The sequence below is a fragment of the Aptenodytes patagonicus genome, chromosome 15 (genome assembly GCF_965638725.1).
Source record: "Aptenodytes patagonicus chromosome 15, bAptPat1.pri.cur, whole genome shotgun sequence".
In the NCBI taxonomy this organism is placed as follows: domain Eukaryota; kingdom Metazoa; phylum Chordata; class Aves; order Sphenisciformes; family Spheniscidae; genus Aptenodytes; species Aptenodytes patagonicus.
In genome coordinates this window covers 9,867,502-9,880,742 of record NC_134963.1, presented here as the reverse complement: position 1 = coordinate 9,880,742, position 13,241 = coordinate 9,867,502, and the positions used below count along the sequence as shown (strand labels likewise).

At 47.3% G+C, this 13,241-nt stretch overlaps 1 protein-coding gene across 3 annotated transcripts in view; it reads left to right on the top strand.

Moving 5' to 3' along the window:
- TTC28 (tetratricopeptide repeat domain 28) overlaps nt 1–13,241 on the top strand; it is a 183,341-nt gene that overhangs the window by 124,307 nt on the left and 45,793 nt on the right. For all 3 annotated transcript variants that reach the window (XM_076352751.1, XM_076352750.1, XM_076352752.1), the window contains exon 5: nt 6,187–6,694. In XM_076352751.1, the coding sequence (XP_076208866.1) occupies nt 6,187–6,694 (508 nt within the window). The remainder of the gene's footprint in view (nt 1–6,186; nt 6,695–13,241) is intronic.

Genomic DNA, 13,241 nt, shown 5'->3' with positions numbered 1-13,241 from the left:
CTTGCTGTTGCTCCCAAGAAAAAGATAGCAATTAGAAACCTTTTTCAGAACTCCCTTCTGTGCCTCAGCTCAGTGGCAGAAGAATCTGCTTTCTATTAAAGTGATAAATTGCATAATTGGAGGTGTAAGCAATCTCGACTGTAAAATTTGTCTTTGTCAGATATATAAAGCATTGATTTTCTTTGTTTGCTGACGCAAAACCTGACCAGTATGAAGCTGTAGTCTCCCATCACCCTGCTACCAAGCAGAGGTTTGTGCTAGCACAGCTGGAGTCTGTTTCACATGTGCAGCTAGTGTCAACCTTGTACTTTCACTGCAACATTTTGACTCTTACGCCCGTGCATATGGGACTACCCCTACCCTGCTGGCCCAATGTATGAGCCACTTAGAGTTCCCGGTGGATCCTATTATGCGGAGGATTTTATTAAGTATACAGTGATTAATTTATCTTCTGGAATCCTATTACTAACCCCCTGAAGTGAGTCATTGGTGTCCCCCAGCAGATGTAATCACCAAATTGTTCCTAAACACTGCTTTAATGTCAAGCTCCACAGTCTTTCCACTGATTGCCCCCACGAGCACATAGAGAGTACTGATATTTATCTTGCTGGAGAAGAGATGCTGCAGGCAACCAGCCCCGGGGAGGCCAGAAGTGCCATAGGCTCTGCTCATGCAGACTCCAAGATGATTGAGAAGTACTTCTCTTGGAGCACTCGGATCAGTTAAATGTAGAAGCTGCTGCAGAATAAAACACATGGGGAGTGTTGGTGTGAAAGCCATGGCAGAGGGTTAGAGGTGGCCCTCCTGCCTTTGTTTAGCTGTCTGTATGAGCAACAGCCTAGCCTCTGGAAACAGCCCGATCTTTCTAACCAAGTCAGCCCTTTACCCTTCATTTTCCAGTTCTCTTTTTGTCTCCTCCTACTTATTTTTCTTTTCTGCTTCTCCTATCCTCCTCCCACATCCTGCTTTGGACGATCCGGCCCTGGGCACTCAGACGTGTAAGACAAGTCTTTTTGCATGCCCTGAGAACGGTTGCCAAGCTTGTACCCTTCATTCTAGGTCTTTCCTGTGAGCCTGGAAATGTTGGTTGGGCAAAGAGATTAGGAGCCCTGAGAACAAACATTTCCAGCCACACAAATTTCACTTCCTGTGATCCGCTTCCCAGTCTAGGAGACCTCCTAAAGATTTCTTCCCATGTACAGTATGAGCAGTCTCTGCATCTGGCAAGTTTCTCTTGTGCACAGAGAGTCTGAGATCTGCTGCTTTCCATTTATGCCTCTTTTCCCTAGCCATAGCCCATTAACATCATATGAGTCTCTGTCTAGATGGCTCTTTGCCATAGCTCATCTTATTCAGCAATCTGCATGCATAAATGTCCACTTTTTTTTTTTTTTTTTAGCAGCCCCAGGAGACACCGGTTTTCACTGACTCCTTGTTTTCCAGAAAGACATTTCCATTCTCTTCCTGGTTATATCAGAAGTGCTGCTGGTGGTGGTGGCCTGTCTTGCAGAATTAATTGAGGCTGCTGAATCAGTTCTGCTGATTGCGTTGTGCTGGGTTTTAACTTTGCCCAAAATGGCCTACTGGTTTGTTCCGTGCAGCAGTGAGTGTGTTGTTCATCAGCAAAACAAAGGGAGCTCCGATGCACCCTGAAGCCTGTAATGGGCCCCACGCAGTGTTTTGGTCTGGGCTTGTGCAAGATGTCTGCGTGTATCTCTTTTTTTCCTTTTTTCCCTAGTGAGATTGCAAATGACTCAATACTATGTATATATTAATCTTCATGAAGATCTGTGTAAAATGGATTAAAATTCAGAGCAAAAATTTTCACGTTGGTTTTGTAGCAGCCCCAAAACAGGCCCCCTCAGACCCTCTTTTAGATAAGAGCGTTTCCTCACTGGTGTCAGCCAAAAAGTTACTTCACTGCACTGCTCGAGAGCCCATCGAGCACCAAACTGCCCTGACGCCACAGCAAATCTGACCAAGATGGAGCAGGGCCTCCTCCCAGCTCTACCTGCTGCCACATGCGCGGAGGCAGCTGGTCCTGCCTGTGCAGCCTTGGCCGGTTGCGGCAGCACCGAGGAGGGGCTGGGACCTCTGCCAGTGCCAGCCCTCCAGGAGCAAGGAGCTGCGGCCCTCTTGGCCAGCAGCTGCGCTTGGTAGGTTCAGGTCCCTTCCCGAGGCGTCACTGTCCTGTTGGGCGGCCGGCTGGATGCCAGGTCTAGCTGGTGATGTGGAGTTTTCTAACGGGAGGAGGAGTTGCGGGAGGTAGGAGTGAAGGTGGCAGTGCTCTGCAGGGTGTCCTGCAGAGGCAATTTTTGGAGTGAATGTGGCTTTGGTTCCTGATACTCTTGAGCCAAGTGCCTGAGCCTGAAGAAGAGCCCATCCTTTCCGCCTTGCCATCCTGCAGGAAGCATGTCTGTCTAGCCTGCCTCCAGCTGGACACCCCGCGTCTCTGGTGCTACCAGTATGAACTAGTGTTGGCTTCTTCATCCCAACAGGGGTGACTTGTCCTTTCATGAGTGCCTGTGCTTCTGCAGAGGCTGTAAAGGCTGTAAATCATTTATTTCTGGAGGGTTTAGCTGGTTTTCACACCACCTGTGGTGCTTGCTATTGGAGAAACACCTCCCAAGCCCAAGAAACCATTTGACCATGTGGTAGTGTGTTCAGTAGCTTTGTCCCCAGCCTGTCACTAGGGTCTGTGTCACTGAAGAGTAGCTGCTAGCTGCTCCCCTCTCTAGTCTGCGGTAATTACAGCAGCAAAGCAACTTATTTCTAGTTCATTATAGCATGTATTGGCAGCATGAAATCCAGTGCTGCTCTCACCATCTGTGGGACTGAGCCCAAGGCTTTCCCATCCTGCTGTCATGTGGAGTGGCACCGTGGCCTTGCAGGGATGCTACAGGGCTTCCAAACTGTGGCTGCTGCTCTGCCACTGCTGTTCTTGCATTGTCCCTTGCATTGAATGAAGTTCATCTGCAGCACTAAGTGAAAAAATTTAAGACATTTTGAATTCTGTCAGTTCTTCCGTTATAATTAAGCTGCCTGAAAGGATGCCTCAGGGAGAACAGATGCAGCTTGGCTATTTAGAGCTGGCCAGGAGAGAGCTTCCTTATAACTTCTCTATCTTATGACCTATAAATTGTGTTTAATAGCTAATCTGTCACCTCAGGTTCTTGTATCAGAAAAGATAATTTCCCTATTAATTTGAATCAACACAGCGTGTTTACAGTTCCTCAGTGTGGAAATATTACTCTGTTAATACTGCTGATCACAAAAATAATTTAACACCTGTGCTCTCTGCCTCTTGCTCTGGCCCATAGATCTTCCTGACTTAGCATTACTCTTCCAATTGTGATGCAATTTTAGTAAAAATAATCTTTAGGAAGGTTTCTTCTGCCACCGTTTTTGAAAGTCATGAAAGGCTCATTTCTTCAGGGATGCAATTTCAATAGCAAAATGTGTTTCCAGTTGAGAGGTGCTGAGCCAGCTCTCCTGTAGAAGAGATTTTCTGATCTTTCTTTTTATATCTGATCTCTAGATAGTGTGGCCAGGAAGAGGTTAATCATTTGCCTTGGAGAAAGGAATTAAAATCCTGCATCTGTGGGGCATAGCCAGTCTGCAGGTGGGAGCCAAGCAGGAACATACCAGTTTATCAAGGCGAGGCGAGTGTCCAGAGGGAATGCCCAGGGTGAGGGAAAGCTCTCTAACTCATCGCTCCTGGGAGCAGATGTATGACTTCGCAGGGAAAACATGGCAGGACTTCCTGGTCTGATGCTGGGTGTGTTGGAGAGGTTCATCATGGCCACTTTGGGCACTGATGGGGAGCCACCACCATCCCTTAGCTACCCCAGCTGCTTAATTTAAGTAAGTGTTTTCCTTCCAACCTTGATGTCAGTGTGCGTTTCTATGCACTTGTAGTGTGGAAGAGGCAGCTGCTTAGAACAGTTAAAAGAAGTGGGCTTGAATCTACAAAGTCTTCGGTGAGTTTAACCCTGGAGGTCCTCTTGCTGTCTGAACCTTGCTGCAGAGTTGTGGTCTGAGTCACGTCTCATGCGTGCAGAGCAAGAAGCTCACTTTTTACAGCTTGTCTTGCATTCCCCGGGGGTTAGGCTGGTGTATTTATCAGTAGTATCGCACTGAAGCCTTTCTCCAGCTCCGTGGTGTTCAAATTGGAGATAGCTGGTTGGCATGACCTGTGAGGTGCTTTCAGTTGCACCCCTTGCACTTACCATATGGAATCCCGTTTCATCGGAGAGCTTCTGGTGTTGCGCCTAGGGATATTACGCCCGGAAAGGTAAAGTGTGCTTGCTCCTTAAACAAACAGCACCAGTATCAGCTGCATTGGAGGGCCATCCAAGTCATAGCAAGAGGGGAGTAGCAAAATAAAATAGAAGTATGCCACACAGGTCGCTCCAGTGGCTGAGCTCAGAAGGCAAGAATAGAGGGAGTGTGCCTTTCTTCCCGATACTGGAACAGCTGAAGGGGCCTCACCTGCTTGCAGCCTGGTGTTGTGGTCGAGCTGTTCTTCCCCCCCCGTCACACACTCAGTGTGTGATCTTGTCTGTTAGGAAATAGGAAATTTGAACAAGTGATGGGGGAGCTCAGAATCCGCTGCATGAACAGGAACACTAGCCTAAGGATGCACTGGGAGCGCACAGCCAAGGATCAGAAAAGGGTGAGGCTGCCTTTTGTTGGTAGCACGGGGTTATGCCATTTCAAATAGCAAGGACAAGTGTTCTGAGACGCTGTGTCACCATCTTGGGCGGAAGGGTGGACTGGATCGTTCCTGAGCTGGGGTGCTAGGGAGGGGTGAGACCAATCTCTGTGCAGTCATTCACCCTGACTGCTCCTTTCTGGAGGTTTGGAAAAGATGGCTGTTGTGGAATTGGGTCGCAGCAGCAGCTGGGTAGCAAAGGAAATGCACATGCAGGGACCATGGAGGACTCAGGGTCAGGGCTTTGGAGTGAACAGCCATGCTGAGGCAGCAGATAGGCGTTAGGCAGAAGGAACACATCCCTGCTCTTGGCTCCTTGCCCTGCTGTCCGGCTGTGTGTGCTCTGGCTCTGCCAGGTGGAAGGAAGGCTTGCGTCCTGGTAGATGCAGTGGGCAAAAGAATCTGGTTCTCAGATAATTTGTCTTGTTAAATACAGCTGTTTCTCGGTGGTAAGAACTTGGGTTTTCAAATAGCTATATTTATTTAAGATGTCCCCAGGGGACAGAGGCTCCAGCTGCTGAAACACTGTTGTCTTTGCTGCAGTCCCAAGGTTGTTTGGGGCTCAATAACAAATGATGTTGTGCTAGAAGGACCCTGATGCTGCATAGTAAGAACTGCGCTGTTCAGAGCGTGGTGTGACTGGCCAAGCAGAAGTATGTGAGGATGTTGGTGACTGCACACTAGCCTACTGGTATTGCAAGATAAGCAGCAGAGGCATCTCCCTTCTCCCAGCTGAGTGCTGGCTGCAAGTGTGTAAGTCTTCCAGCAGCAGGTATTCAACGGCTGTTTAGCCTGGAAAGAAGAGACTGCAGAGTCCTTGTGGTGGCTCAGCCTGCAGCATGGACACATTCTGCTGCTGGTCTCTGACAGTGCTTTGGCATCAGCCTGCAGGGTCTCAGGAGTCTGTTGCTTTGACATGAGCTTACTGGGTAGAGGGTAGAACAGGGCAAGCATTTGTTTGCAATGGTCTCTGCAGGTGACTATCATTATTTGTCTGCTTTCTTAAGAGCTGCTATACACAGGATTGTTTGCTGTGTTAGCAGGACTTGGTGTAGATGTTAAAGTAGTCATAAGAGGTGACCTGAGGTGTGGCTGCCTACAGGGGAAGCACTGCTCTGTGAGACAGCTCAGGCTGGTCCTGGAGTGCAGTTTTCTGCAGCGATCACCTTCTCTGTTTCCTCAGTGGTCTTTGCATCTTTGCAGTGCTGTCCTTCTCCTCTACCAGTTACACAGACACCCTGTACAGTTCAGAGAAAGAGGTAATCCTAGCCCTGTTCTCCTGAGTCAACTCCATTCTTGCTGCCTCTGCCTGAGCTGCCCTGAGGGGTGTAGAAAAACTGCAGAGAGCAGGTTTTCTAGCTGTCACATTCTTTCTCCAGAATGGCCTTTTGTGGCTTTGATTTCTAGGACTGGGGCCATCTGACTTGTTTCCATGAATACTTGTACTTACTTCTTCTCTCTTATCCCTGCAGGCAGCATCCTCAGCACTGAGCAGTCTGGGCCATGTGTACACAGCCATTGGAGACTACCCAAACGCACTGGCTAGCCACAAGCAGTGTGTCCTCCTTGCAAAGCAGTCCAAAGATGAGCTCTCAGAGGCGCGGGAGCTGGGCAACATGGGAGCAGTGTACATTGCAATGGGGGATTTTGAAAATGCGGTGCAGTGCCATGAACAACATCTTAAGATCGCCAAGGAGCTGGGGAACAAGCGGGAGGAAGCTCGAGCCTACAGCAACCTAGGCAGTGCTTACCACTACCGGAGAAATTTCGACAAAGCCATGTCCTACCACAACTATGTGTTGGAGTTGGCCCAGGAGCTGGCTGAGAAGGCCATTGAGATGCGCGCTTACGCTGGCTTGGGCCATGCAGCTAGATGTATGCAGGACCTGGAGAGGGCTAAGCAGTACCATGAAGAACAGTTGCACATCGCTGAGAGCCTGCAGGACCGAGCTGCTGAAGGCAGAGCCTCCTCCAATCTAGGTAAGACCCTGACATGGAGCAGAATTTGTCAGGGAATGTGTGACTTTGGCAGCAAGCTGCTGCCAGAATGCAGGAGGTTTGCTGTGTGCTATCTTCTTAGTTACCCCAGTTTCATCAGACTGTCTTCATAAATTAAACAGGCACTTGGCAGATTGTGTGCTGATGTAATGTATCCCATGTTCAACTATTAACCTGCTCAGAAAGGCACCAGAAAGCACAAGCTCATGGCAGAAGGGAAATTGAAAGGTAAAGTGCATTTGAAGAGCTATTCAGGTGTCAGAAATAAACTTAAGTCTTGCACTAAGGCAAGAAGTGACATGGTTTATTATCTGGCCATTTCTTTGGGAGCTTGTCAGCTGGTTATGTCAATATATTGCTGCCTTGTAAGTTAGGAGACACATGGGTCAAATCCTAACTAAGTTTGTTTTCAGAATGTACACATTAAAATAATAGAGTGTAGAGTCTCATGTTCTTCTAAGGAGACACATTGGCGTCCTGCTGGCAGGCTGGGAAGGACTGAATTACATCAAAGTGAAGTCCATTCCTGCTGCTTCTTCACAGCGCCAGATGTGGAAGCGACCAAAGATGCGTTTCTGTCTCTGCCATGGGATGTGGTGTTTGCGCTGCTGATGTTCCAGCTGTCGTTAAGGATGTGTTCTCAGCTGGCTGGGAGTGGCAGAACAGGGCTGTTGCTGGTATAACAAAATATGTGTTTGCTGGCAGCCCCTGAATCTCAGCTCTTGCAGGCTGCCCCACGCTGTAAATTAGCTTCTGTTTCTGCTTGGCAGTTGGCACTTGGTTCATTTGTAGATGCTAATTGTACTCTGATGTTATCAACAGCAGGTAATTGAAAAGGGCTTGATGAATTACTTAATTTCTCTTAATAGCTGAGTCTTCAGGAGCTGAATGAAGAAGATAAGGTGAACTGGAGAAAACAAAACAGTCCTAGCTTTCTAATTAGTGTTGCGAATCTCCTCCTTTACACAAATTAGGGCAAATATGTGAGGCAAAATAGGTTTGTGAGGCAAAAGTGCCTGTGGCGTGCTTAGCATTAGAGAGCAGTGAGCATGGATAACATTTCTGTTAGTGTGACAGAGCACCCAATGGGCAAGAGGGCTGGCAGGATGAAGCTTTGCATCTGGCTTCCTCTAACATTTATGTAAGGGCTTTTGCAGAGAACAACAGCAGATGCACCTAGCAAAGCACAAACTACATCCCCGTCTCTGCTGCCAGTGCGGGGCTGGTCTTGGGGAGATGCAGAGAGGTGAGGGATCCACTGGTCTGTGACAGAGACAGAGGGGCCCATGTGGAGGAATGGACCTTGGATTGTCCAGGCAGGGAGCAGGAGGAGGTGTAAACTCTGGGTCCTTGGTGGGGGGAGATGGAGACGTTGTCCTTGGCTATGCTTGGAGAATGCACTGGCTCCCCAGCTCGTGGTCAGGACTGAGGGAAAGTTCCTCTTGCTGTGAAGCCTAACTTAGCGTGTTTTGTTTCCAGTGGAAGCTGACCAGAGGGTGTGCAGGCTGTTCTGCTGGCGTAGTTACTGGGAGATGGCAAGGCTGTGTTCAGCTGTGAACACCTATAAAATGGGGGTGGACGTGCTCTGAGCAGCACTGGCAAACCTTCAGAGATCAGAAGCACTTTCATTCACCTCCCCTCTGAAGCACTTGCTGCTTTCTGGAGAATTGCCCCAATTCTTTCTGAGCAAATCCGGGAAACTACAGAAATCCAGTCTGGGGAAATGGAAGCTGTCACTTGGTTTTGTTTTTCTTCCCTGCATCAGTGTGGTGATGAGCCATCTTGGGTTTTCCGTATTGTCTCCTCCTGTTTTTGTGAGCCCTTTGCCATTGGGCAGACCACAGCTCTTTTGCTAGAAGAAAGAGCTTTAATTTAAAGTTCTGTAGCATTTCTTCTAACTGCCTGTATGTTCAATGTAGTCTGTCTCTTGGCTACCCAGCATCATAAAAAAACCCCAACAAAATGGTACAGAAATGTTGAGACGAGATGGGCTTAGCAATTCGGTGCAAGTGCTGATACTCACTGTAGTTGCTTTGTCTCATCCCAGAATGAAACAAGCGCTGCTGCAAAAGTGTTCCTCAACCTTTCACAGTACTCACTTGTGGTTTAAATCTCTCACTGTTTTGCTGGCTCAAAATCAGTCAAGTTGGGACTAGAAAATTCATCTTACTATCATTATTAATCTTGCAGCAGCTTTGGATTTAATGATGCTTTCAGCATGTAATTCCAGAAATTTTTGTAAAAAAAAAAAAAAAAAAAAAGGAAAGTTTTGGTGCAGCAGAGAATGTTTTTCTTGTGTTGGATTTAAGCCTAAATATAACTTTCAGTTGGTATGCTGACTCAGTCACTCTACACTTTGTATTAGAATAGTTTTCCTAGCTTCTGAGTGCAGGATCTCACGTTTCAGCTGTTATTTGGCTATATTTTTATGTCTTCTCTGTAAGAGTTAAGTTATACTGGAGAAAGAGAACATGCAGTTCTTGTTGAGAAAGTGTATTACTGTTGTTTAAAATGCATCCAGTACCAATTAAAAAGTCAAGTCTTAATTGTCTCTTTCATCTAATCCACATGCAAAACAAAACCTCATCAAAATAACCATGCTGACAGGCAAAAAAATGTATCTAAATGTGTGTTTCCAAGCCAGAATGTTAGAGTTGGCCTCTTTGCTGAAGCAACAGAAATTTTCTGTTTGCATTTCACTGATTTAGATGGAAAGCTCTCTTAAGTGTACTATCTAATGCTGAGCAAGGCAGACACAGAATATAACATAGCCCAGCTGCTGTAGTGCTCTGCAGGGAGATATAATGCGCTCTGTGACTCGGTAAGCAGAAGGTAATGGACTGAGGGTAAGTCACAAGTTATCAAGCCCTTCACAACAAGGAGATGTGGAGTTTAACCAGAAGTCTCAGATTGTCAACCTTTGTAAAGCAGATGGTGTTTCCAAATGCCAAGGCTCCATGTAGAGAGCTGGCTTTTCAGCCTCTGCAGCTCTTAAGGGTTCCCACTGCGATGGAGAGAGGACACCAGATTATTAATAAAACACAGTATAAAGTCTCTCCCTTGGTGCTTAGCATCTCTTTGCAGTTACAAGAGAACTTCTATGCCTGTCTTCATGTGCTTGGTGTGTTGTCCAAAGGTGCCAGATATTTTCTTTTGGAGCGTTTTTGCAATTAGGGTCAAAAAATGGTGGCTACATTTGGCCATCTCTTTCCCGATTGCTGAAGGACTAGCTAACTCAGCCAAGACCCCTTTCCCTCATCTCTGACTGCTCACAGGCACGCTCATCCAGCCAGCTACATTGCAGCAGAGTCATGCGTCAGGCGGTGGATGCTGTTAGGCTCTCCTGTCTGCACCGAGGAGGGGGCCGGGACGTGGTTCTCCCACCACATGGGTGAAGTTCAGAACCACTTCTGCTCCGTCTCAACTTTCAGCATGTTCGTATTTCATTCTGAAAGAGCAGGTTCAGTCAAGAGCGATGTTACCTCAGTCTAAGCTGGAGGCCGTGGTGCAGCTGTGACCCCATCACGACACACAGGTTTGTTCTGCGCTGGCTAATGCTAGTGGGAGACTGGAGGCCCCTTTGACTTCTGCTCCAACTGCCTGCCGGGCTCCAGCACAGGAGCTGCAAAGACTGTTCCAAAGTTAGCCTGACGCTTTCTCACCTTACCAATTTGTTGCCTGAATTGGAAAAATCAGTGATTTGCATAGGCAGAATGTAACTCTTATGATTATTTTGCTGCTACCTTATACAGGTTTCTACCCAGTTCTAACTGTATTCATCATTAAGGAAAGAAAGCTTGTGAATTAATGTAATTTGTGCCATTTTTGGTGCTTTACACTATGTAAGGCAGTAAAGGCTATTTCTGACTGTCTCCCCTCGTGTCTGCTGGGTTCTTGTCTTGGGTCTGTTCTGCTGTATCCTTCATGTGCTATTCCAGAACGTAGTCCAGCTGCCTGACCAGAAGGCTATCTTTTACTTTGAAGACAATGATTATAGTTGTAAGAATGAGTCAGAATGCTGATGTTTTGAAGTGACAGTGGGTTTCTGGATCCTTCTTCCTTAAGTAGCCACAACAGATGGGTGACAGCTCGAGCAGACTAATGCAGTAGCAGGCTCCATGGGTGAGGAGAGCACAGCTTTGTTCTCTGTTATGCTACTTGGTTTTGTCCTGGGTATCTCCTGGTAAACATTTGCTCACTGTTTTTCTCCTTTCTTGGCAGTAAAGAGGCTGACTAAAACATTTAGAACTGTGAAGGCTTCATCTCCCACCCATCTACGAACCTCATTTTTGTCTGTTGAGGAATGCACAAAGAGAGAATATATTTGGTAGGTGATGATTTTGGAGTGTGAGTCAGAACCTTTCCTTCCTGGGCCGTCCTTTGTAATTACCCCTGGCAAATAATGGAAACGTACCAGGAGGTGCTGCGTGGGGTCTCTTACCAGGTTCCTCTTTTCCCAAGAGCAACCTTAATTTCTTAGATGAAATTCTGGGAATTTGCTTGAGCAGGGCTTGTGACAGAGAGCAGCCTTTTTGGTGCACATAGTATCCAGGGTGAAACTCCATCCATAGCCTCTCCAGAGAGTGGCAGCACTGGCTGTTTCAGTAACCTGTTGCCCTAACCTCTAGTATGAATTTTACTTCTCTGGCTGCCGTTTGCCTTTTGAAGCCATGCTCTGTGTCTGACTTGCCATCTTCCTCTCCCACTTTCCTTCTCCTTGATGCGGGACAGGAGAGGTTGGTGTCCTGGGGCAGGAATTCCTATTATCTCCAGCCCCAGATACTCCTTTTCTTATCTATCCTTAAGTATAGTATGAAGTGGCAGTGGGAGAGAGCCTGGGTTGGGTCAGCATCCCTGACACTCCTCCTCTATTGTGAGTTCCTCCATGTTGAGAGAGAGGTAATTATAGTGAGCATAGGACTTCTCACTAGCATCCTTGTCTTTCATCCACCGCTCCTGTTGTCACAGCTCCTGAGTTATCAATGGCATTTTAATGGAGACCACTGTGCACTGACTTTTCTTATTCCTCACAGTGAAGTGGAGTCTCTTCAGGGTGCTTAAGCTTTGGGGCTGAGCTGTGGCATCCTGTCTGCTCACTAGGGCCTCCTAAATGACCTTGGGGTACCAAAGATTTTTCCTTCTCTGTCAAGTCAGCTGAGTATTTGTCGAAATAATCTCCAGTGCTGCCAGAGATGTTGATCCAAGGAGGGTAAGAGGGCTGAGATGGAAAAATAAGGAGAGGAACTTTGTGACAGGAATAGGATTTGCATCTTAAGGCTGGTGATCCGTGGGTGGCCAGAGGAACCTCAGCCTGATCGAGCGTCTTGTACTCTGCACACTGCAGTGGTCTGGCCTGAGGACTGTAATGGCTAATAGATACACTCGTACAAGAGCTACTTAGAAGGATTTTTAGGGCACAAGAGAAATTATAAGCCAAAGTATGGATTTCAAACCAAGCTCCTGACGTTATCTCTTAATATATTTTTTTAATGTACTAGGTGCTAAAAGCAGGAACTTACATTCCACGCTGCTTCAACACCTCCAGCAGGCAGGCAGCTTCGCAGATATTTTTCTCAGCCCAAATACTCCCATCTCAGTGCCATGTGGACAACAGAAGCACCAAATCACAGGCCAGACCTGCTGGGGTGTCATCTTAGTTTCTAAGATATCAACTTGGAAACTGATCTACATTTGGGGAGATGGATATTAAATAAAGTAATTATTGCATGTTGCAGATAAGCAGAACCCCTTGCAACCCAAAATGAGCCTCTCTCTTTCCTAAGAGGCATCTGCTCTGTTTCTTGCAGTTGTTTTGTTGCCAAAGATTGCAGCTAAGGAGCTTGCATCGTGCAGGACATGGGAAAGAATGTGAAACAGCTCATGCTTGGCATGGCTCGCAGATAAAACATACACAAAACTAGTAGCCAGGTGTAGAGTCAGCATCCCCTCAGAGCAAGCCACATGTTTGCAGTCCAGGGCCAAGGTTGTCTCTGGCTTTGACAAGAATTTTGTTTAAGTGTATAGCTGAGGATAGACTGAGGATGGGAAAACACAGTTGCCGTTTGATGGGAGGGAGACAGAGCAGGATGCTTGGAAATCCCCACAAGGGCAGGGATGGCAGCTTGTACAGAAAGGATGATGGGAACCCACTGAGTAGCAACAACACAGCAAGGGAGTGAACTAGGTGATTGCTCTTGTTTCCAGCGCTAGGGCAGCAACGCTCAGTAGATATTAGCAGCCAGTCTGTGGAGCCCGTGCATCTCTGGCAGACTGTGTCCCTGTAATGTCTGTAAGATCAGGGTGGGTGGGTGTTTCCAGCCATGCGGTGGGAAAGATCTGCATGCTATTCTGAGTTCCTCCAGGTGTCCGACCTTCCAGCCAGCCCTCCTTCTGCCTGTCCTGTTACTCTGTATTTCAGCCTGTTGACATCTGCAAACCTCAGCAAGTTGTGGCTGGTAGCTCCTGGCAGTGTCCTGGTGACATTTTTCCTACTCTGTTCCTTGAGAAGTAAGGCTATGTTTTATGTCTC